Raw genomic sequence first — 21,475 nt, 5'->3', positions numbered from 1 at the left:
CACGCACACCACCTGTCCTCGCAGGCCTCCTCGCATACGCGCACACACACTGGCTGTCCTCAAAGGCCTCCTTGCACACACACTGCCTGTCCTTGCGGGCCTCCTTGCACGCACACACACACCCCCGCCTGTGTTCTCGCACACGTGCACCAGCTGTCCTCAAAGGCCTCCTCACACGTGCACTGCCTGTCCTCGCGGGCCTGCTTGCACACGCACACACCGCCTGTTCTCACACACGTGCAGTGCCTGTCCTTACGGCCCTCCTCACACACGCACTGCCTGTCTTCACACACCCCGCCTGTCCCTGTGGCCCTCCTCTCACACACGCCCCGCCTGTACTCGCAGCTCCCCTCGCACCGCCCTGCTTGCACACCCGCGCGCCCTGCGCGTGCGCCCACGCACCGCCCTCGGGGGCTCTGCTCGCCCCGGCACGCTGCGCGCGGGGGGATGCCCAGCACCCGCGCCCCGACAGCCCGGCCGGCGGCGGCCCAAAAGCGCCCTCGCACCAGCAGTTAACCACGCACGCGCTCGCACRTTTCACCGGGGCTGTGTGGCAACCACCTGCACCCTCACCCCCGGTTTTTACGAGGTCCCCAAACAGCCGCAGAAGACTACCGAAAGTTTTAACACTTGCCAAAATACATGTCTTAAAAAAAAAAGAATGATTTTTTTTTGCTAAAATTCTCCTTTTTATGTTAAAAACCCTATGACTCCAGTAGGCCGTTTGAATTTGTATTTCCAACCCAGGCAAGGACTGCTGCTGAGAGAGGAGAGCGTTCCTGGGGCTGAGGATCACTCAGCCAAGGGTTAGTTCAGCGTGCCACGGGTCCTCTTGTGCCACTGCGGTATTTCCGCCTCTCCTGAGCCGGCCCCGTGGGAGCCGAACACGAGCAACTCGGCCTTTGGGGACATCACGGGACCCGCGTGTGCTGGGCGCGAGGACTGGTCGTCCCCAGGCTGTTCCTGCAGCCTCTCTGCAGAGCGGAAAATAATACAGTAGGACACAGAAAAATTATCCAGRATAAATATTTACAAATCGCATCATGGGGCACTTGGTAGTTGCATACAAAGAAGTGACCGCTCACATGGTGTTGACTGCTCTTCCCAGACGCTAAATTGTTTTTTAAACGATAGCAACAAAAACATGTCAGAACTTCCCTGCTGTTCCTCTTCCACATTGAGCAATACCTGTGGTCGTCACTGGGGTGTTGTGCAACTGGAAAGGAGGGGAGCTGGCTCCGGCAGCCGCAGCCTGGAAAGGCACTGGCTCTTGCAACGTCCCATCTCCCACCACCAAAATCCCAATCCAGTATGTGCCGCCAGCTCCTCCTGTAGCAAACTCGGTCGTCTGAGAATGGTTTCTGWGTGTTTTGGCAGGAAAGCTCCGTAGGTTTAGGTGGCCGAAATCCATCCTGCTCCTTCAAAGGTGCTTGCCCAGGCCGGTTGGATTCATGACGCTCTCCTGTGCCTGGAAGGGGAAGCTTGATGTCCTCTGCCGCATTGAAGCCTAGCATGACTGGTGCTACGTTACAGCCACCTGTGGCTACCCCAACATGRCTTTCGCACTCGGAAAGCTTCAGCCTGCCTTCCTGGCCACACACTGTGTCATCCTTAAACCGCTTCCACAGCGGTCTTGGGAAACATTCACATTTCAGCCACGCTGCAGGTTTGCCTTGCAAGGTCTGCTTTCCTCCGGGGGGGGGGGGGTTCCTTCTGCAGTTGGGAGGGCAGGTAACCCCCCCCCTCCCCCCTGAGCAGTGCCAGGAGCCCCTACTGTAGCGCACAGGGCTGTATCTCCTCCACCGGGATGCACGAGCAGGAACTGGACGCAGCTCCAGCTGCGCTGGTGAAGCTGAATCACCACCGCCTCCCCCTTTCCCGTACCTGCCACCCTGCAAGCAKCCAGACTGACACTAATGCAGGCTATTTCTAGAAACGCACCGTCTGCTGCTGTCGCAGCCCTCTCCTGCTCCGAACCGCCGGGCCACGTTCTGTCCCAAGCATCGGCTGGGTGTAATCAGGGAGGATTAACTGGGAAGAGATAAAACCAAAGCGAAGAAGGAAGGAGAAATATCTGTCAGCTTGAACTCTGAGGCAGTGGCTGGGACATGCCAATGCCTCGCAGGTGGCTGGGGCTTCACGGGCCTTCGTGCATGCAGGCGGGCGAGCAGCGAGCTGGGCACGACGAGGTGGGCCAGGCCTGCTGGATAAAGGTCGGGACGAGCCTCCTCCATGTGCCAGTTTACAGATGAACCTGTGCCAAAAATAYGCACCCAAAGTACAGCCTGGACCCACTCGCCTTTCCCCCAGCTGCTCTGCAGTGTTTGCCCTCTCTTGCCAGTGCTTTGGCCCTCATTGCTGTGTCTGTACCAGCAAGACCATCTTTGCCATCTGGACAGATWACCACTGGGATGCTGCTGGGAGACCCTCACGTCCCATCCTCCAGCAAAGGAAGGGATGCAGGACACCTGCAAGCCCCAGAGGCAAATTTGGCTGGCCGATACAGAGAAGCTGGGGCATCCATTGAAAGCTGCCTCAGAAGCAGCCTGTCCGCATGCCAGGAACCCCTCGCCCTGGCCAGCCCTCCTCCCTTGCCCAGGGGAGTACGTGGAYGCAGGCAGCACTGCCTTGGCATGACTGCCGCCACCTGCAACAGGCAGGGCCCCGGGGGCTGCAGCCATGTGCCCATTTCCTATAAAATTTCCCAGAAATGGCAGCACCAAAGCRGATGTGCCAATGCAGCAGTTCTGCTGGGCAGCCAGCTACATACCACCTAGGATCCCCCGCTGAAAACCGTGCTGTGGAGCTAGGTGTGAGGAAGTGACACAGGCCAGCTCAAAACAGGATTGCAGCTGCTTCCTGGAGATSAGGCCCCCTCAGGGGCTGAGACCTGCTGCCTGCAAGGAGCTTGGGGCACAGGAGCCTGCTCCCTTCCAGAAGCCAAGAAACTCTGTCCAGAAGGGGTGCTCTAAGCCAAGCTCCGCTTTCATTCCTCTTCCTTGGAGCTCTGTTGAGAAGATGCTGAGCAAAGCATGCCAGTCCTGTTCCCAGATCCCATAATGCTCCCTTTACAACACACTGGCCCAARACACCACAAAGTGCTGCAATGGGCACATGGGCATTGCTCATCTGGTCGCTCCTTACCTGCCACACAGCCCCTGAACAGTGGCACTATGCCACGAGCAGGGCTTTGCCCATCACCAGTGCAGCTGGCAACCCACGTTGAGCTCGTGTGCCATGCTTGGCCCCTGCCCAGGAGCCCAGCTCCCATCTTCCACCTTTTCCCTCCCATGCCGGAGACGGAGAAGAAAAACTGGGTGACCAGGGGACTTTAACACCTTGCATTAAGGTGAGTCCTGCTCTTACGAGTCTGCAGGAAGGACAGAGATGGGGTTGCAAGGCTGCATCTCCACATTCCTGGTGGTGGGAAAATGCCCTCAGGGCACAGCCATCTGTACAGAGGGACAGGATTAACCTGGGCTGTGATGCCTTAACACAGCACAGAGCCRAACTGCCCCATCTCAGCACCTTGCAGGCTCTTCCTGCTCACATACATCCTTCTGCTTGACCACCTTAAGGACTGGTTGCTGTCAATGCCTTCCAGGAGCAGGAGYGTTTCCTAAGGGAGACAACCCCCTCCCCGTCATGCCAGAACAACTCCTSCTGAGAGACGACTCAAGGGACGGGTATGTGCTTTCACGTCCAGTTTTATTAGTGTTGCATTAGTACCATAAAATAGTTGACGAGGTCGAGCACGTTGCAGTTTGTTCCAAAAAAAGGCTATTTACATTTAATCTGTCTTCATAAAAAAAAAACTAGAACCCAAACAATACAACAATGAAACAGATGGACAACTGAGGAATCTACAAAGTGGTAACGTCCCTTCATATGCCGTGGTCCGGACAAGGCTCACACGCAACCCCTGGCACACACCGCGCCCACGCTAGCGAGGYGCTTCCCCACAGCTCTGCCACGTATACGACCGGGCAGGCAGCGCTCTGGCAACCCACCAGTCGAGTTGCAAAGCTGCAGCTGACTGGATGCAGCTGCATAACAACAGTCTTCCTTAAGGAAACCAGTGACCCACTTTCTTTCCAAGTGTGGTGTGTCCTCTTCTTCAGCCTGTCCCAAGCAACTGAATTGCCCTGCAAGAGTTGGCCCTGCCAGGAGCATCTCCCAACTTCTGGGAAAACCCTGCTTGAAGAGTCTCCAGGAAACCTCTGGGAGATGCTGCTGCACATTTCTGGCCCTCTCTCTGCCAAGTAAGCCCAGAGGGAATGCCACACTGAAATGAGTCACCACACAGCTATCTGCTGAGATCGAGACCCACTGAATCGMGACCCAGGCGACAGAGGCAGTGCACCCAGCCTAGCTTCAGGAAAAAAAAGAAAAAAAAAAGAGAGAAAAGAAAAAACACAACAGGATCCCCTTTATCACTGCAGAGCAGGAGTGCCCCAACCCCAGGGTTCACACACCCCAGACACAGGCACCCTTGGCAGGTCAAATGACAAAAGGTTGCCATGGGCCCTGCTTCATCTTGCCTTGATTTTCTTCTTAAACATCACAGCACCAGGCACAACATCCTTGGCCCTGGCTAGCCAACGTTCCCTCAGACATGTGGAACTGGTGAGAAGAGACCGGGCAGACCTGTCTTGGGCAAGCTGTGGCTGAAATCCCATAGGAAGCAGAACGGGGCCTTTGCCAACATCCCGGTTATACCTGGGTCAGCGTGGTTCTCAGCCGTCAGCGCACGGGTACATCTCTGCCAGCCCAGGCAAACCTCCCAGCCACCCACTCCTGCCTCCTGAGCTCTGCAGGATAAAGCAACAAGCACATGCTAATTAGAGCAGCAAAACGCAGCCGAGGAGACAGTGGCTCTCCCCGAACTCACTGGTAACTAAGAGAGATCCTGCAGTTACCACTGAGATATAAACAGTGACAATATAACCGGATTGCAAATGCAGCACTGAGCTAAAAGCTGCCTGAGTTCCCTCTGCAGTGGCCAGCACAGCAGAAGAGCCGGYAGGTGATGGACCATTGGCAAGGCAGAGGCCAACCCTCTAACTCTGGGGAAATCCAACCAGGGAAGCRTTCAAGGCACAACATGATGCCACCAGAACTTCCCATCTTTTGTCTGCTCACCAGCTGTTAAACTAGATCAGTATTGCGCAGCCCAGCTCAGCAACAAGCTCTTTCCTGAGACCTCACCTCTGAGCAAGGTGTGGACCAGTTTCCTAAGAGAAACTGCAAAAGACACCAGCTGCTTTGAGAAGCCACAGTCAGGAGAGCAGCGAACAGCAGCCCAGAAGGGACGGGGAGCCCTGCTGATACTGCCTCCACAGCACCTCCTCGAGAGAGCGAGCAGTGGGAAGAGCAACGCCTGAGAGCGGGGCAGGGCTGCGCCTTCACTGGAGAGCCCAGCCCCAGAGCTGGACAGACAGGCGAGCTTTCACTCAAAGCAGGCCCCATCCGACACAGGCCTGCAAGATAACACCTCYGCGTTTCTTTGTTCAAGTTGCACTTGCTGTGCCAAAAGAGTCRAACGTGAGCTGTGCCAGTCCCTGCTTCAAGCCATCTTCCTGTATCATCAGCTCCCAAGCAGCCACCTCACCCCGCCGTGCTGGCACACCTCTGCCGGCTCGATCCCAGTGCTGCCCTGGCAGCTCTCGCTGGGAGAAGGTGGGAGAGCGCCTTGYGGGAGCCCTGAGCTCAGCTGCTCACCGGGTGCAAAACCCCTTCCCAAACCTGTCTGAACCACTTGTTCACTTTGACATTTGTTTGCTTTAGAGATAGCGACCTGTTTCCCCTCCAGTCAGGGAAARAAACAGCTGCAGAAAACGGCTCCATATGGTACAAGAGAAATGACAGCAGCACAACACACCCTGATCAGAGCAGCACCAAACTCACCTGCCAACCCTTGGCTCCAGGGCTGACGGGGGCCAGGCCCAGCTGGCCCCGGCAGACGCGGGAGCACAAGGCTGAGAAACCAGGAAGCTTCCTTGCAAGGACGAGCGCCTCATTTCAGAGCGAAGGCAGCTTCCTGCAGGAGAGAAACCCCACAGAGAGGCAAGCCCTCAGGTGCAAAGAGTTTCCCGGTGAGTTCACTTGTATAAAATTAAGAGCAAAACATAAACCAACGTGAAATGCAACAAGTCGGAGTGTTTTTCTCTCACACATACACACACACACACGTACATACAGAATAGAGCAGGGCAACATGTACTTGATGAGCAGGACCCTGGAAATCCTGTACTAGCTACCGTTTGTTTCTCTACAGTAGGTTGAAATACAAAGAGGAGCACAGTGATGGTTTCCCCCTGCCCTCCCGCCCCCCAGTAAACAAAGTTATTGCAGTCGGTCAGTTCACCCCACCTCCGCGGCAATACCGCGCGCMGGCACCCCGGGCTGCGTGCGGTTCCTGCTGCTGGAACCGAGCCCAATCGCTCTCCTCACACAAGTGTGAGACTCAAGAAAAAAAAAAATCACACTGATTAATTTCCTTTAAAAAAGCTTTTTGATGCAACAGCCTCAGTTAAAAAAAAAAGTGATGTGCTTATACATGGGCTCCCACGCTATTGCTGCTAGGCAACGCTATACAATCCTGGAGCATCAGACCAGTTCAGGTCAACTTGAAACGCTTGAACCAACAGACATACCTACATTCAAACGAGAGTCGAGCCTTTGCCATGGCCAAGCGCTAGCGGACAGGATGCAGACCTGCCCCCGGGACTGTGGGAAGACAGGGAATATTGMAATTAAAGTGACAGGGCCTGCCCAGTAGCATGTTACTGTGCACTGGACCACAACATCTTCCCAKGTGTGATTTGAAGGGAATACCCAGTTCCCAGCCAAGCAAGCTGCATTTGTTCTTGGAAAGGGTTTCATGAACAGTCTGCAGAGCAGCCCACAATGTTAGCTGCAACAGACACCAGATCCAGCAGGGACTACCCTCTTGCCTAACAACCTCTCTTCTCTTTAGCAGGAGGATGCCTAACAGAGCACACSATCAGCTCCCCGCCCAGAATAAGCTGGGTAACCCCTCTGCAGACCAGGACACACCACAGAGCACAAAGCAGATTCTCCAACCTTTAAAAAAACTCAAGGGTAAAGATCAGACAAAGAATTTACTGACCAGTAGATGTTGGAAAAAGCTCAGAATCATCACTGCCCCTCTGGAAGGGCCTTCAAGAAATGCTTGTGGAGCCTGGCCTGCCCATAAGGGTGAGACCCAAAAAGTCAATCTGAACTTGGGTGGAAGACACCCAAAAGTCTTGCTCCTCCAGCTCTCAGGATGTCTTGCTGCCTGAGGCAGACAGAGAACCCAGCTGGCTTCATCCTTTCATGTCCAAGCTATACCTCCACTGCAGTTTGGGACTGAAACCATAGCAAAGCCCCAACCCACAGGCAATGCTCTGCCAGGGAAAGGATGTGACCCATGGAGAAATGCCCATGGGAAGGAATATTCAGAAATGAGAAGGCAAGGACAAATTCCATCTACAGACCAGGCCCGCAGGAGGCCACGTGCCCTTAGCACCCTCTATTTTTGTTACAGTTCTTTAATCACCTAGGACCTGTCCTCACAGGGACAAAGAGGGCATGGTGAAATGGCTCTGAAGCCACTGCACACAAACTGGGGAGGTGCACAAGGGAGACGGCAGCAGGCTCGCTAGAGCGCAGCGCGGTCAGGGCAGGACAAAGGCAGAGCAGAGAAAGCAGCCCACGCTATCTCACACGTGCAGTTTGACAGATGGATGGGAAGGCAGCTGGACGTGGAGGGCGCCTAGCTGGCTCCGAGTCCACTCACTACAGTGATGCATCATTTCATAGACAACGGCTCATCTTCCTGGGTTTCTTTTTTTTTTTGGCAACTTAAAACTTTTTCTTTTAAGGAAGTGTTAAAAAAAGTCTGCAGCTATTAAAAAAAAAATCCTTTCCCTTTAGAGGCTGGATGAGGTTTTATTGACAGGTAAATAATCGGTGCGAGTATGTAAATAGCAGCGACCCCACTGACGTGGTGTCCTCCAGCAGCACAGCCAGCTGCAGGGACATTGTGACTGGCTCGGTTTGGTCATTGTCACAGACCTGGGACACTGCAGTTTCTTACATCTAGTGTTTCCTAATTTCTGTTCCTGCCCAACCTCCTCAGGCCTCACCTCAGCACAAACACCTGCCTGCCTTCATGACAGACCCACTCCTTGCGCTGAAGGGGGATCTCCTCTCCTGACCTCCCTAGCTACGCAGTCGGTTTGTTTTTCAAACCAGACAGCTGAACTCCCTCCAGACTCACTGATCTCTCGTCCTTTGGCAGTAGAAAGAAAGACTGGCCATCTTTTTTTCTTCCTAGGAATACAGAGGGAGGGGGCTAGACACACTGTAATGCGTGTGACCTTTCACAAAAACCCATTCAAGCGGATCCACGGCTCCCCCAGCCCACACACACCAATGAGGTCTCAGGTTAATAAGCAGTGCAGTTATTCAGCTATCTGCTCATAAGTGGTAGGTGTTCTTGGGCAGGTTGCCTGCTCCTGCCGACTCCCCCACAACTTTATGTTGTCAGCACATCTATATTTAAGACTGTTTTTTTTTTTGCCTTTGTTTAAAGGGGTTTCCTTCCCTTGTAGTAAACTTAAGAGTTAATAGAAAAAAGTAATTCAAAAGTAATCCAAGCACATCTGTAAGTAATTCTGCAGGAGAGAGGGCAGAGCAATGCAAGTCAGAGTTGGCACGCATTTCCTGGCTCCTGGTGTGCAGTCTCCGGGACGGACAGAAGGTCCCTCCRCCGAGCACGGCTAGAAGTTAGATTTGGAGTGTCCAAATATGCAGATGGGAAAGTGCTTGACATGAGAGGACCACTGCGCTGCCAGCTGAAAGAACTTGACATCGTTCCACTCCACCCCATCGATCAGGACTGCAGGGGAGGACAAACAAAGAGGTGAGTTAGGAAACACCGAGCAGAGCCATCGACCCGAAACACATTTGTTAGAAACCTGCCTGCAGTGGGGAGAGGGAGCCCTGGCCATATGCTGTGCTCACCGTATGAGCTGCTCTGTCTGGCCACCCTATTGCTGCCACCGTAACTAGCTGCAAACATGGRGAAAAAAGGGTCAAGTGCAAGCCAGGTTTAGGGAGAACAGCTCAGACTGTTGTTCTAGCATCACCCCTTGTATCATTTCTGTTCACTGATGCTGGAGCTCCTCACACTGCTGACTTCAGCCTCACCTGATCTGATCTCTCCAGTTTGCTAAACACACTCCACCTTTCCCTTTGGGCACAGTCTTACAGAGGCAGACTTGAGCCTCTCTTCATTAGCACTTTTAACCAGGAGCTCAATGATGCTAAGAGGGTGACACATTGTGTGACCACCCCCAACACTGAGTGTCACAAGGGTTAGGCCAGGACTGAGGAGGATGACCTAAGTAGATATATTTGCTGTTAATGGTGGTGGGAACTACTAATTGAATAGAGTACAAGGATACTTCTGATACTGGATGCATAAGTTCAYGAGCAGTCTGCAAGATGCATTTACAGCTGCTGCTACAGCGTGCCTTTGTGCCGGAGTCCTGCCTAGAGGACTCTTGCGGCTCTGCACAGTCACTTCCCAGTTGTGTACTGGAAACAGTGAACAAAAGGGAGGGAAAATAGAGCCTGCCCCAGCCCCTGGCCTGATGCAGGGCACTAATTGAGAGGAGTTCCTTGGAAAAGAAGCATTTTTCTCATGATCCAGACCCATTAAGCAATCCCCAATGCCATCTGCCAAAAGGACTATTCTAGCATCTGCTACAGSTGTGAGTGAACATATCCATGCCTCTTCTCCAGGAATACCCCCACTATGTTGGCTCCAGGACACCAGGCCAGTCATTTGCCTGGAGGACAGCATTAGCAGCTGAGCCTCACCCTAGAGCCCCTACAGGACATTAGCTCTGCACTTACCCCGCAGCATGTTCTGCTGATGTTTTGCTGTGCAAATCAACCTGCTGATTCCTTCAATACACTGGCTCTTTGACTCCACCTCCTTGTCTTTAGTTTTCTTGGGCAAAAACATCACTGTAAGAAAACCAGATCAGCACACAATGAACATCTGCCACTCATAGGAGCTGTTCCAAGGTTCATTTGGGTCTTTCCATTTAAACACTGATTTAAATCCAATTTAAATTCTGATGTCTCAGAACTAATAAAAATTTTATTTTCAACTCCTACAATTATCTCTGTTTGGCAGGAGTTTGATCATATGAGTGCACTGTGGCGTCACCTATACACACGAGCATTTTAGGCCTTAGCACCACKGCATGAAGCATTCTCAGCTCATAGCCCAGGTACCAAAAGGCACCTTCAGGATAACTTTCTTGCCATTCCACCGGGATCCTTGGGAAAATAGCTGTATCTGCAGCAGTAGCCAGCCTGCACCTTGCACAGGGCTGATGGGATCTGCTGGACAGCCGCACCACCTAGGGGGAGTCCCATATACTGCACACAGCTTCCAGGCACTGCGCTCTGCTCCAGCCCCCTCAGGCCCACCCAGATAGCTCTGCCAGCAGATTTGCTGCGCTAACAGYGATCCAGTGGCCAACATGAACCAGGCTGCAGGGACACCTGGAGAGCTGGAGGGGCTGCAAACTAAAGGAAATGGCTGGAAAGAGGTGTTAGAAAGGACTCTGCTGATAAGGCTTCAGCCACCCAAGCAGYATCCAAATGTACGAGTAAAAATGCAGAAACTGGCTCTGTGAAATCTGGAGCTGTTCACCATGGCTGCTCTAGGATAGGCCAGCCTCAGTGATGACCATTTTGAGTATGTCTCAACATTGCCTCTCCAAGAGCAGGATATACCRCTTAGAAAGGAGACATGCGTGACTGAGGGTGAGAGCTCTGGGTACCAACAGTGCCACAGCTGCGCTGGATGCAGGGGAGCTGCAGAGTTATGTGCTTGTGTACTGCAGCCACAGGTCTAGGAGGCTCTTCAGGTCTGCTCTCGGAGCCCCCTGAAACCTCCAGCTCCTTTAGGAATGACTTCCAGACCTGCGGGCAGGAAGCTGTTGTAAAAGATAGCTACTGGTATCTGAATTTAAGTGCAGAACTGCCTTGYTGCTTCCTTGAAAACACTTCTTAGCAGAGCTGTCCTCAATTTCCAATGTGTTTCACATCGCCAAGGTCAGCTACAAATACAGAATTACTGACAACATCTAAAATGCAATGTTTTCTTGAGAAAAATAATTTTCTGCTCTTAAACTCATGGCTCCAGATTTCAACAAGGAAAAATTAATGTCAGGCTTTGTACTGCAAGCATTCCTCTTTTACCTCCCTCTTGTCCTATAAAGTGTCCTGTGCAAGAACGTGGCAGCTTCTACAGAACAGCCTGCTCTGAGTGAGGTCGCCTCTCATGCATATGGGCACAACTAGCACTGGCTTGGCAGGTCTGGCTGGCGCCTTCATCCAGCTGTGACGGCCAGTACTCTAAGGCAAGGACACCGTGTCAAATCCTATGAAATGTCTCTGCTGGGGCTGCTGCCATATGCTGCACCATGATGGGATGTGCACACATCCTGACTCCAACTGCATCTTTGTCACGTGTCAGAGGAGAGACCAGAGCATGGAGCCTCACACGCTTCAAGGTCTGCCCTGACCCCAGTGAAGAGGGGCACAAGCTCATTCTTCATCTAAACACCCCAAACCATCACCAGTGAGTTTATAAAGAACACATGGAAGCTGTCCCAAGTAGCATACTTCCAGGGTCTCTGCACAGCCACCCAAAAAATGACCGTGCACTGTCCTTACTTTTGTTATTCTGGGCCAGACCATCTCAGCTGTTCAACTACAAGGGTGAAAACATCCTGTTTTCACAACATGAAGAGGAATCATCCTTCCAAGCACCCTTTCACCTGATACAGTCACTTCTACTCTAGAGTCTAGGATTTGGGGGCTAGCAATGCAACTAAGACTCTATAATGTGAATCTGAGAAGACAGGCAGCCTTGGAGCAGCAAACAGGGAGAACAGTATTTCATTCCTGGCTGCTGGCAACAGTAAGTGTGTGACATCCCATCTTACCTTTCTTGTTCTTTTCTTTTGTCACAACAGTCATGGACATTGTTGGAGTGGTAGCGATCTCGCCACTAGCGGGTAACCTGCTGACCTGGAGGGACCGGAAAGTGCATTTCAGTGTGTTTTTGGTAGTGGAGGGGTCCTTCTTCTCCGGGTCTCTTTTTCTGTCCATGGGTGCAGCTGCGATCCAGTAATCCACCTGCAGGCCCATCAACTCAGCACCAAGGCTCTGGCTACAAAACARAAGAGGATCATTTCCGCACGGCACTGAGCAGCATTCCCACCCCTGTTTTTCAGGGAAGCTGCCATTCCTGGCCAGATGATYAGAGGACATGTGTCTGACTCTGCAACATTTCTTGGTGCGACCTAACAGTCACAAATGCACAAGAAGTCATCACTCAGCAACGCAGTCTGGCTCACGTCACATGGGGGCAGTGGCTTGGCAACATAGTCCTGCAACAAGCTGAGACAAGCTGACCCGCTGCTCAGCTACAGGGACAAGCAGCAGGAAAGGGATCAGACAGTTTCCTAACATGATGCTGAGCTCCATGACCCAGCAGGTGAAGGCAGCCTGTGGTGGCCCAGGTCATATTCAGGGAAGAGACAAGCTGCATGCATTTGGTTGTAGCCTCCTGGGCATTGATGAATCAAATGACTCTGGCCAGGCACAGTACTTGCAAARTCATCTCTGAGCTGTGGGGGACAAATTGCTGGTGGGTCCCTGAACATCAGGCGCTCAGTTACCAGCCTCCTTGACTACTTTCATCTCCTATGTCCATCAACTTCTGTCACCAGCTGCTTCCCTTCCTGCCTAGGTACTCCACCAGGACATACAGGMTCCCTGCTCTCCCCAGTTCCGTATAATGCAGCTTGCACAGGGCAGTTCACCACACAGCTCTGCTGGGGGCTGGGGATCTCCCACACTGCAAAAGCGCTTTTCAAGTCCTATGATGTTTGCTAAGCAACAATGGATTTYGGGATATGAAATTCTTTGGGATATACTGAAAACTCCTGCACGTAATGCAGTAATGGGCAGGCATCATATAAAATACACTGCCAGTCTTTCTTGAGCCAGAAAGGGGAAGATGAGCAGCCTGGGAAATTCCACCCACACCCCTTGCTTGCTCACTGCCTCTTGCTAGCTAATGAACACAGMATTTACCCTGAGCAGACCAGAGGTCAGGCTACAGCATGTCCCACAGGTGTGACAGTTGGCATGGGAGCTAGTGGCTGTAAACAGCCATGCTTACACCCAGCAAGAACATAGCAGGGAGGCACTGAACCTCAGAGTGAACAGAAAGCTCCCCTGAGACTGCAAAATGTGGTTCTTGTGCACCTGGAGAAAGAGGTGTTTGGGGGGCCCTGGATCAGGGAACCTCCAAGGGGGTTGGGACTAACTTAGCCAAGAGCATGGCTGGAGCTGGTGACACACAGCTTGGAGTAAGCCATATAGCAAGGTGACACATACATAAAGAGATGGGGGCAAAACAATGGAAAAAACTATTAAAAAAMCCCCTGTATTTCACCACCATTATCTGATCTCCCACCTCTCCTTCCCCACATGGAGGGTTGTCTCTCTAAAATCAAAACAGTCCTAAGACCCAAGGTTCAATGGCCTCTTAAATGACCACTCTGAGGAACTTCACTGACCCAGGGATGAAGGCTTACTTTTGTCATTTATCTACCAGTCTGTTGTATGATTACATTTAACTGTGTCCCTTATTGGGGAAATGGCAACTGTTAACAAAGTTGAATCTGTGATCCCGAATGAAATATTCATCTCCCTTCACTGCCCGTGTAATAAGAAACCCTCAGGTCAAACAAGAGCATTGTTATGGTCCTCAGCAAATCTTTTCCTTTCCTCTGCTATTTATCAACTGCAGCCAGACTGCAGAGCACAGCTGATCTTGGATTATCAAAACCAGGTTTTGGTTTCCCAGGGCAATTTTAGAAGGGATTTTTTTTAAAGGTAATATTTGAGATGCAGCTTTGCACTAAGATGCTTCATCTTTACAGCTGAAATGAGAAACATGATGCAAAGCAGTATTATAATGCTCACTAGGCCTAGGCAGGATTTTCTACTCCCTCCCTAGTTAACTAAGTGGTTTAATCTTTCAGGCTGGGTCACTGCCTGACCACTGTGCTATTACACACAGATCCGTGGAGATGGAATAATATTGAGCCTGAGCTTTCTCATTGCCTGATGATTTTACCACACAGCCTTAAGCCAAAAGGTATCAAAAATTCATAGACCTAGGGATGCCAACTACAAATGTGCCATCTCCAAGACTCAAAGTTATAATGAATTATGYTCCTATGGATACAGGCTCCCAAACCACTTCTGCATTTGGAAAACCCATGCAGAGCTCATGCATGAAAAGTCAGCTTCACTCTCCAGAGCCTGCTCAGTTCACTGCAGCACCAATCAGTGCTGCTGGGACAGGTCTGGGCCCAGGAGGGCTCTTCTGCTCTCAAACTGCAAGGGGACCAACAGGAGGGACATAGGGAACTGGGCCAACTGGGACAGTCTACAGGCCACAGACACCTTCCAGTAGCTGGATGCCTGCAAAACTGGGACTTCTACATTTCCACTTCCTCTTGTTAAGAGAGGACTTTCAAGCCAGTTTTAGAAGTCTGAGGTTAAAGGGCCCCATGCAGCTTTCTGAGATGGGTARAAAAGGTCCCACTGAGGGAAACTAGTAGTCCCTCCAAACTTGGTCCATCTCCAACAGCAACAGTAGGAGATGCCATTTAGGGAGAGCACATGAGCCCAGTCTCTATTTGCAGACCATTCCATTGAACACTGCCAGCATTCATAATCACTGGATTAGGCACGTTAGAGGGGACAATCCTGCCTCATCCTTTAGCATCCATTTATGGACCTGCTGTCCATGAATTTGCTTAACCCCTCTTTGACCTGCTGATCCTGCTGCCACACAACGTAGTAGAGACAGACAAGTTTCTGACATGCTTTCTCTGCTGCATATCTAAGTCGTTTCCTTTCTCTCTTTTAATTATGTCTTCCTAGTTTCACTGTGTGCCTCTAGGTCTTGTATTGCTAGTTTGGTGCATGACAGTTCAGCATTCAGCAGACCCACCACCAATGTGATTTCATAAGCCTTGATAATCTTCCYTGTCTCCTTCTCCCCAAACTCTAGCATCTCAGTCTTTTTAGTGTCCTCACAAGGTTGCTGTTCTGTCCCCCTGATTGCCTTAARTTGCCCTCTTCTGCACCTCCCTCACAGAAGCTGAGCCTGCTCCTTCCACAGCATCAYGCTGATCGTATTAAGGTAATTTTGAGAGGCTAGATTAGCTGCAGAATGGGCATTTGGGCCTTGCCCAGGTGCCCTGAATCAAAGTCTCATTAGCTACATGTATCCCCAGCAGAATCCAGTCTCAAAGGGGAGCTGCTAGAAGATGGAGAACATAAACCCTCTCAAATAAGTGGCTGCAATGGCTAATCAGACTATGAGAAACAAGACAGCCCTTCCTAGTTTCCTAGTGTGCCTGCCTTTGAAAAACACACCCTTCTCACCAAGTGCAAGACCCCCCCGCTCTCCCCAGCTCCCCAAGGGCCAGCAGGTGATTCCAGAGGCAAAAGTGAAAAGCAGAGGTGACAACTTCAAGCATTCACTGGGGAGAAAGGAAGCAGAGATATGGGTTTTCCTTTAAAACAAGTTTCTTCTCACCTGCATCTCAGATAAGACAGCTGAGGGGGGTGTAAGGAGACCAAGTGTGCTTTACCTTGAGGATGAGAAGCTGCCTGTGACAGATGGCGAGGAAGGTGGYGTGGGGGAGGCTTCCTTAACAGCAGGCGACACAGACGGTGGGGTAGAAGAAAGGACACTGGAGCTAGAGGGAGCTGCATCATCAGAGTCACCTTGAAGAGAAGGAGTCAAACTGTCTGGGTTTGTCTCACAGCCCAGTGCATGCACACTGGGCTAGCTCAGTCTCTTTGCCCACCCTCCTGCTGCACACTGCACAGGTTTCTGCTGGCTTTGCTCAGGCTCAATCCCAAAATCAGCTGGCYGTCAGTTCTGACTCTCTCCATACCTTGCACCATGAGACTTTTTATAATCTGGTAAGAGGCAAGGACAGGCATTCACACTCCTCTGGGCTCCCCATCTGGCACCTGCTCTAAAGTTCCCAGCCAATTTCAAGCCTCCTGCATTGTCAGGGAGAGCCCAGACCACTGATACCTACTAGAGCATCTTCCCCCGTGACCGTGACAGATCAGCACCATTCCAAGACACCTGGAGAATCCAGTCATTTTTGGCTGACTATAGGGACTTCCCCATTCCCCCTTGTTTCTATCCTCCATGTCCTTGTTCCTTTCATGCTGGACTTTTGAGGGTGCTGGGAGCAGTGTGGTAGTATGAAGCAACCCACATAAAAGCTTTTTCCACACACCTATGTRCAATCCAGGCTACAGGCTTAATGGTAAAGTCCCAATAGTTTAGGAAAAAAATACTAACCAGTAGTGCATATGAAGGAGGAAAAAACAAGTTCGCACTGATAAGACAYCCCACAGGCATGCATGTAAAGCGTGCTGTACCATGCAAGTCAGTTTTACACTACCCCACTAGAATATCTGGGACCAAATTCTTTGTCAGATTGGCAAACTAGGTGCCTTTACAGGAGTTTCCAGTGTTGGGCATGTGTTTGAGATTGATTTTACTAGGCAGTTGAACCCAGCRTAGACAGATGGGCATAAAATTTCAGTGAGCTGCCTCTCCAGTTTGGAAAAGGGGCTTCAAATAATCACTGCAGTAAAAATTCACCCCACTGAGAACAATCTTAAGAAAAATGAATGTTTGAGCATATCTGAGTAGAGATCTTAGACCAGATTTCCTGGATGAGAGTGAGAGAATTTCAGCTGCCTAACACTCCTTGTAAAGTAACAAGGAAAAGGGCCACTTGAAAGAGAGTGAGGACAGATGCTGAGAGTTAAATCAACAGAACTGGGAGCTAACACAATCCAACTCCATCTCAAAAAATTCCAAATCATCAGCAATGGACAAGTCTGTTCAGCCCATGAGGTCAGGCTCCCATGACCTGTGTGAAATAAAACATATATAATACCTGATGTTGCAGAAGATTGTTCCACTATTCCAACCTTCACCACCTGAAAGAGAGAAGAGCTCTATGAAACAGCAGTCCCATGAACTTCAGGAACCTYCACTCCAAAGTAAGCCAGTCCTACAACCACCTGGGCACTGTCCTTGCAGTCAAAGAATAATATGAAAGTATATTAAAAAGTGGAATCTTCTGAAGAGCCAGGCARATCTCTGCAGTGTCCAACCAAGCTGCACCAGCTCACAACCCTTCACTGACTTGATATAAAAGGCAGCACAGACCCTACAGAGCTGTTACAGACCTGCACAACTCTGAATAGCCCAAGGCCAGCCCCAAGCTATGCCAACTACTGTGCTTGCCCTGACACCCAGGAAAACGGGACAGGAAAGAGGAACAAATAAATCTCTCTTTAACATTGCTTTGATGCACCTGCTAATTACGCACGAACATATTCTACCACACAAGTGCAGCCATTTGCAGGGTGCAGCATAGCTGGGCTTTGTTAGGGAGCCATGAAAGCAGCAAAGTACAGGTTTTGATTAAAGTTTTCTAGGGTCCAAACACAGGAAGTGCCTGGCAAAGAAGAAAAAGCTCCTGGCAAAGCCTGCAGGCATGCACATGGATAAACCATCACACGGACAGGTCAGAGCGATCTCAATCACATCATACATACACACAGGTGAAAATGCATTCTGATATGGCCAACCACCAGCTGGTACATCTAGGATGACRATAAATATTACACCTGGAGAATAGCAATAATTTGTGATACAAAGCAATTGACTAGCCAGTGAATGCAAGCTACCATGAACCATGTCTAGAAAGATAAAATAACTCTTGGAGATACAAAAAGGCATGGCCTTTCTATACAAATAACYTGCTAGGGTGCATAGGAATCACATCTCTCCACACTGCAGAGAGAGAGGACCCTTCTTGGAGGTCCTTAAGAAACCTGTATCCAGGGCTAATGTCTAAACTATTAAAGAAAAAGAAGAACAAACAACAAGAAAGAGTTTCACAGTCACCTCAAGTCACTAAAATCTGTGTTAGAAAGAGAAATTGACGCTCAATCTATTTGGTTTGAAAACAAAAGATGGTTAAACTTTGACATGACCATGTCCAGATCCCATCTACAAGGAACAGATTTCTACGCTACACGATCAAGAGAAAGCAGTCAATCTTTAGAAGCAAAATGCTGTGCAGTCCTTTGGAGTCCTTGGGGGAGCAGGGGGGCTGCACGTTCGACACTTCAGATCTCAGAGAGCTCTCAAGCTCTGGTGGATTCTTGGTTGACTTCAGTCTTGCACTAGCAATCTCTATTTCAGCAGTGTGTGCAGTGGTTCCCTGATGCTGCACTGGCTTGGGAGAAGGAGTTATCTCCTCTGGTGAAGGTCACAGCTCAGTTCGGTAAGTCTCCATCAAAGGGCAATAGATTTTGCTCTGGAGTCTAGCAAATGTTTGTGCAGTATGTGTTAAAGGCTAAGAACCTGCTTCACAAACTAGCTGGAAACAAGAAGTGAGGCAAAGGAGTTATGGGAAAAAAAAAAACACAGACAACACAAAACTGTCTAAAACTTTCTTGATCTGCATGCCAGAAAGGAAATCTCTTTTGGTCTTTTCCCTTCTGTTGGCTGACTGAAGATGCTCAGGTACTAACACACAGAAGAAAGATGACTAGGTTAGACACCTTCCCTGCCCTTCATTCAGCGACAGGCTTGAAACTGCTCCAGCTCCAARGCAGTATCCATCAGGGGATGATGAAGCCACCTTCCTTTCCCTTCAGGAGGAACATGCATCCTGTGAGCTCTCTTGGCAATCAGCTGTTGGCACGACACAGGCACACGGCTGTTAAGCCTTGCAGCCATGACCCCTGCCTTCACATCCCACCGCCCCCCCTCACAAGGTTTTACCTTCATCACCTTGGAGCCTGTCTGAGCCGCACAGCACTGCTGTGCCCGCTTCTCAATCAAAGACTGTACACAACCCAGCCAGGGCACACRTTTGCCCTAAAAAAAACAGCTAAGTCCAACCAACTTCAGAAACCCCAAACCTGAACACCACTGGCTCCCTCCTCTCATTGTCCAACAGCTCCAAGCATGTTGCAGCAACTGAAGTAAAGAACACCAGTGTTCGTGTTCAGCTCCAGACTTTGTGACACCTGTAATCTGCCTTTCAGGGTCACTCCAGGCATGCATCTCAGGAGKAATTACTGCATTAGGAGTATTTCAGCAGCTGAGATGAGAAGCACTGATTTTACCCTCAATCCCAGCCAGTGCAGGAAGTCAGTGTGTGCTTTCAAGGAAAGCTTTTTTTCAGGTTAGCAGTGTTACAAACACAGAACAGAAAGCTCTTCACTCTTCCCACTTCTAGCCATTCAAATATAAACTGGAAAAGTGTTGCTAATGCAAGAACTATACTCATTTTAGAGCAACTGGACAAACATTCTGAGCCCCATTTGCTCATATATAGCACTAAACTAAATCAGCCTGGAGGAAAAGCTTTGCTGTAGCTAATAGCTACAGTGAGCATAGTCCAAGACCTCTGAAACCCTTCTGGGCTTTTTCTGTTATTGGGAAAAGTGAAATGRCTGTTTCATAATGGCAGTTCTTCACCATTACTCACAGTATATGGGAGAAGATCATGGCAAAACTCATCAGCAGGGAACAAGTCAGGCAGACTYGTCTGTCTACTTTAGCAGAGGACAACTTTCCTTTGACAAAAGCAGACTGTCATCACAGRAGCACAGCAGAGACTCTCACCAGGGGAGAGAGATGCCAGAATGAAAGCAGGGTCAGYCCGAGGGCAAGAGAGACTAAACCCATTAAAGCCTTAGGATTTCAGATTAGCTCTGACGCATTGACAGGGATACAAGCAGGAACATACACAAGTTGGCTTAATGCAGAGACAGAAGAACAAGACAACAAGCATGCAAGGGAGAAAAGCTAAGAGAGAGCAGTAAAAGCTRCGAAGAGGACATCCAGTAGCTGAAGAGCTGTCAAGGGATATCCTTTTGGCTGCAGGTCAATGTCATTACACCTAAAATTTAAGAAATAGAAGAGCAGAACCAAATAAGGGGACGGAATCTAGAAAACACAAAGTACCTAGTGCACAAAACACTGACAGAAGCATGGACACAGCCCAGCACAGACACTCAGTCCCCTGAGCTAGGAACATTTAAAAATGAAGAAAGGAGGCAAAAACAGAGACTAGTATCCCAACTACTTATTTACATATTAAAACGTATTAAATAGTTACTGTCTCAGACTCAAACATAACAGTGATAAATGATCTGTTTGGTGGGATGTACTCTCCACTAGTGGATGGGACAGTAAGAGGACTAGAGACTTTGTGATAAGCACAGGAGATTGACATTGGAATAGCAAATACAGAGGAATTAATTATACAGGGCAATCTTCAGAACAGCAACCCTGAGGTCAGGTTTCCAGGAGCATACCACTCGCCTCTGCCTGTGGCCCAGCAGCAACTCTCCACCAGCTGATTTAGCCTGCAGCAAAGCGATGTGGACAGGCAGTGGTTGGGAGCACTTCGGTGTTACACTTTCCTGCCTGCATTGCCTGAACAAGGCAACAGGAAGGCTGTGGTGTCTGTTTCAGTGCTGGCAGGGACACTGCACAGAGCTGCCCCAAGCCACCTGCCTGGGAAGTAAAAAACACCTAGTAGTTTGCTGAGGGATCTTAGTTAGAGGTTCACCTACATGCAGGCAGTTGCATCCAGCCATACTGCTAACACTACCTTAACCGTTCCTAGCGTTCCTGCTCTACCCTCGAACTCGGGCAAGTTTGTTCCAGTGCTTGCAAATATCTAGCTGGTTTGAGACAGCATAACTAAGATAACACTCACCCCGACAAAGGGAATGAACTTCTGCGAAGACTCTTCATCAGGGCTAAAGGCAAAGAGAAAAGAGTTGTTAACAGCCTGTATCCACACTGGGCACAATACTCACTTTATATGTTGCATTCAAGCATGCAGCAGGGACGGACAGTATGCAAGCGCCAGTCCAGTGTCTCCTTTCAAGACCCCCTGCCAGCACGCTAAGAATCTGCATGGGTGGGGAAGAGCACACAGCTTTTGGCACATCTCGCAAGGGAAAGGTCTCCTCTGCCCTCCCTCACACTTCACAGAGAAACATGCTTTAATGGCATGGCAGTTGTTACAGACACACAACCTCCTACTGCAAGGAAATGGATCTGTGCCACGACAACATGGAGAACTGCGCATTACTTACTAGTACCTGAAGCGCTCTGCACTCATGGCCTTCACACGTCCCACCTTTGGAGTCATGTGCAATACCTTGCATATCCCAGCATCGCTAAAGCAGTTAGCCTGCCACGGGGTTATAAGCC

At 50.2% G+C, this 21,475-nt stretch overlaps 2 protein-coding genes across 6 annotated transcripts in view; both read right to left on the bottom strand.

Moving 5' to 3' along the window:
* MTA1 (metastasis associated 1) overlaps positions 1–2,234 on the bottom strand; it is a 90,643-nt gene extending 88,409 nt beyond the window's left edge. The window contains exons 1-2 of the mRNA XM_085300297.1: positions 2,142–2,234; positions 1,942–2,031 (exon numbers count right to left, since the gene is read on the bottom strand). Of these exons, the coding sequence (XP_085156423.1) occupies positions 1,942–2,031; positions 2,142–2,234 (183 nt within the window). The remainder of the gene's footprint in view (positions 1–1,941; positions 2,032–2,141) is intronic.
* A 1,457-nt stretch (positions 2,235–3,691) lies between these two features.
* The window catches only part of PACS2 (phosphofurin acidic cluster sorting protein 2), an 83,808-nt gene continuing 66,024 nt past the window's right edge, over positions 3,692–21,475 (bottom strand). For all 5 annotated transcript variants that reach the window (XM_085300281.1, XM_085300285.1, XM_085300282.1 and 2 more), the window contains 6 exons: positions 20,973–21,015; positions 17,118–17,160; positions 15,780–15,915; positions 12,042–12,268; positions 9,931–10,044; positions 3,692–8,908 (listed from right to left, as the gene is read on the bottom strand). In XM_085300281.1, coding sequence (XP_085156407.1) covers positions 8,790–8,908; positions 9,931–10,044; positions 12,042–12,268; positions 15,780–15,915; positions 17,118–17,160; positions 20,973–21,015 — 682 coding nt within the window. In that variant the 3' untranslated portion in view covers positions 3,692–8,789. The remainder of the gene's footprint in view (positions 8,909–9,930; positions 10,045–12,041; positions 12,269–15,779; positions 15,916–17,117; positions 17,161–20,972; positions 21,016–21,475) is intronic.

Source organism: Rhea americana, unplaced genomic scaffold (assembly GCF_003343005.1).
Source record: "Rhea americana isolate MKP2758 unplaced genomic scaffold, rheAme1 scaffold_162, whole genome shotgun sequence".
Classification (NCBI taxonomy): domain Eukaryota; kingdom Metazoa; phylum Chordata; class Aves; order Rheiformes; family Rheidae; genus Rhea; species Rhea americana.
This window is presented reverse-complemented; position numbering and strand designations above follow the sequence as displayed.